General features: G+C 58.1%; 1 protein-coding gene across 1 annotated transcript in view; it reads left to right on the top strand.

The window, feature by feature from the left end:
• Nucleotides 1–247: 247 nt before the first annotated feature.
• NSFL1C (NSFL1 (p97) cofactor (p47)) overlaps nucleotides 248–2,678 on the top strand; it is a gene marked incomplete at its 5' end in the record, with an annotated part of 6,397 nt that continues 3,966 nt past the window's right edge. Inside the window, 3 exons of the mRNA XM_008937336.1 lie at nucleotides 248–367; nucleotides 923–997; nucleotides 2,263–2,428. Coding sequence (XP_008935584.1) covers nucleotides 248–367; nucleotides 923–997; nucleotides 2,263–2,428 — 361 coding nt within the window. The remainder of the gene's footprint in view (nucleotides 368–922; nucleotides 998–2,262; nucleotides 2,429–2,678) is intronic.

The following is a 2,678-nucleotide window of genomic DNA, read 5'->3' as shown; positions in this document are numbered from 1 at the left end:
CAGAGCGGGGGCCTCCCGTCGAGGAGCTGCTTGGGCTCAGCTGCAGTGCTGAGGCTCCTGCCAGAGCAAAGCCAAGCGTGAGAACCAGGCAAAGCCTCAGCTTTGCTGGGGCCTCCAGAGGGTGAAGTCCTGTGAGATGTTTTCAGTGCTGATGGGCTGTCAGAGCTCCCGTGTGACAGGAGCTTCAGCGGTGTCGTTGGCCTGTGGTTTTGCCCTTGTTGTGGGATGTCTGCTCCCATCCTGAAAGCTCCTGCCCTGGTCCCTTCCAGATTGCACTTGCCAGCTTCTACGAGGACGGGGGAGACGAGGACATCCTGACCCTGCCCCAGCCCACCCCCAGCTCTCTGTCCAGAGGCACTGCAGCCAGGTGAGGAGGGAGCTTTGGCTCTAGCCCAGCTGTTTGTAAACCCCACAGGGAAAACTTGAGGTCAAAATGTAAATGCTTAAAGCGTGGGGGTAGGGGAATTTTGGGGAGGAATATCTCTGCCTTGAGCTCTGCTCCACCTCCTGTGGCACTCTAGAAACCGTGCAGTCCTCAGCAGTTCCACCTGGCAGAGGTGACTCTGCCAGCCCACAGGACAAGTTGCCTCCTTGCTCAGGAAAGATTTGATTTGTCTTTTGAGGTTCAGAGAGAGTCACTGGGTGACGTTTTCTTTTGAGCAGGAAAAAGGGGGAAGGATGCTCTGATTTTGTGTGACAGCTGACCTGGTTGAACTGATCATTTTCCAGGGAGAAGTGAAGCTGTCCCAAGCAGATGAGCTCTGCTGTGTGGGCTGGAGGGGCAGCCCCCCGTGGTGGCCAGAGCCACCCTCAGAGGCTGCCCGGTGGGAGGGGTGGCTCAGAGCTGAGGAGCAGAACAGGCTCTGGCTGGTGGGGTGGGGGTGTCCTGAGGCTGACGGGCTCCTCCCATCCCCTCCTGCAGCGACCACAGAGTAACGTCCTTCAGAGACCTGGTTCACTCACAGGAGGATGACGACGAAGAGGAAGAGGGACAGCGGTGAGTGTTCAGTCCAGGCCTCAAATCCTGCGTGGGTGGCCCTGCCCCTTGGTCTGCCCCTTGCCTGTGGGTGTTTCTGTGAGGGGTTTGGTGTGGGAAGCCTGGTCGGGCACGTGCTCGGCGTGGCTGTGTGAGCACTGTTCCATCACCCAGTTGTGCTGCTGAGAGAGGGCCTGAGGTGGGATGTGGAGTCCCACAGGCAGGAACAGAAAAAAGCCCAGATGGTGATTTGGTTGTGCAGGGATTGTTTTCCTTTCTGCTTGGGTTTTTTTGGGGGGGGTTTGGTTTGGTTTTCTGTTTTGAAGTGCTGCTTAAGGATAATGTGGTGGAGGTGGGGAGAACAGTGTAGGTCCCTGCTCCAGTGGGAGCATGGCCTGTGATGTCAGCAGTGAAACACCCTGAAGGTTGACAGGTGAGGTAGCTGCAGTGGCACTAGGGCATCTCACAGTGCCTCAGTCTGGGTAGACTGTGTGGTCTTCTGCAGCCAGGTGTGAGCTTGCTCCAGGGCTGTGTTTCAAGCCATCTGGAAGCTAATGAACCCAACCTTCCAAAGTGCTTAATTGCAGCTTCACTGTGCATTCATTGCTTGCAGTTCAGATCCATTTGTGTGTGGTGATTTTTTGGTGCCTCCAAAATACCGTTAGGTGTTACCCACCTTCCTCCCTCTGGTGGGCCAGAGACTTGCTGGAGGTCTGTCCAGCTTGGTGTTAAAGGTGGCACTAGCATTTGTAGAACTATAGAGATGTTCTGGTTGGAAGAGACCTTTCAGGTTGAGTCCAGCTGTTAACTCAGCCCTGCCAGGTCCCCACTGCCCCGTGTCCCTCACACCACATCTCCACGGCTTGGAAACCCCTCCAGGGGTGGGGACTCCACCACTGCCCTGGGCAGCCTGGCACAGCCCTGGACAACCCTCCAGGGCAAGAAATTGTTCCTCAGGGACAACCTCAACCTCCCCTGGGGCAACTTGAGGCCCTTTCCTTATGACCCATCCCAGCATTTGAAACTGAGCCCTGTCAGTGTGGACTCTTGCTCGCTCCAAGAGAGCTGCTCTCCCTCTGTTGTGATTGATCAGAGGATAATTTCACAGTGACCAGCACAAAAAGCAGCTCTGCAGCACAGGAACTTGTAAGTGGCTGCAGTGTGGGATGCACTGGCAGCAGCTGGTATCTGTAGATCCAAGCTGTGCAGAGCAGGAGTGGATCCTGGCGGGAAGGTGCCAGGTCTGGGTGCCCGGGGCTGACCCACACCCCTGTGCCTCCCCTCAGGTTCTACGCCGGCGGCTCCGAGAGGAGCGGGCAGCAGATCGTGGGGCCCCCGAGGAAGAAGAGCCCCAACGAGCTGGTGGAGGATCTGTTCAAGGGTGCCAAGGAGCACGGGGCGGTGGCGGTGGACCGGGCGGCCAAGGGCGGGGGCGAGAGCAGCAAGCCTAAGGTGAGGGGTGAGGAGATCTTCCTGCTGCTCCCCGTTTCAGTGCAGGCCCCCACCCTGGCAGCTGGCTGCTCCTCTGGAGGCCTGGAGTCCTCTTAACAGGGCAGCCAAGTGTGGGCTCATGGAATCCCAGCAGGGTGGGGTGGGAAGGGACCTCTGGGGATCATCACATCCGACCCCCCTGCTCCAGCAGCTCACCCCCAGCAGGGTGCCCAGGGTCACAGCCAGGAGGGTTTGGGATCTCTCAAGAGCA

The sequence above is a fragment of the Merops nubicus genome, unplaced genomic scaffold, assembly GCF_000691845.1.
Source record: "Merops nubicus isolate BGI_N331 unplaced genomic scaffold, ASM69184v1 scaffold2193, whole genome shotgun sequence".
Classification (NCBI taxonomy): Eukaryota; Metazoa; Chordata; class Aves; order Coraciiformes; family Meropidae; genus Merops; species Merops nubicus.
The sequence above is the reverse complement of the archived record's forward strand: the minus strand, read 5'-3'. Positions and strand labels throughout refer to the sequence as shown.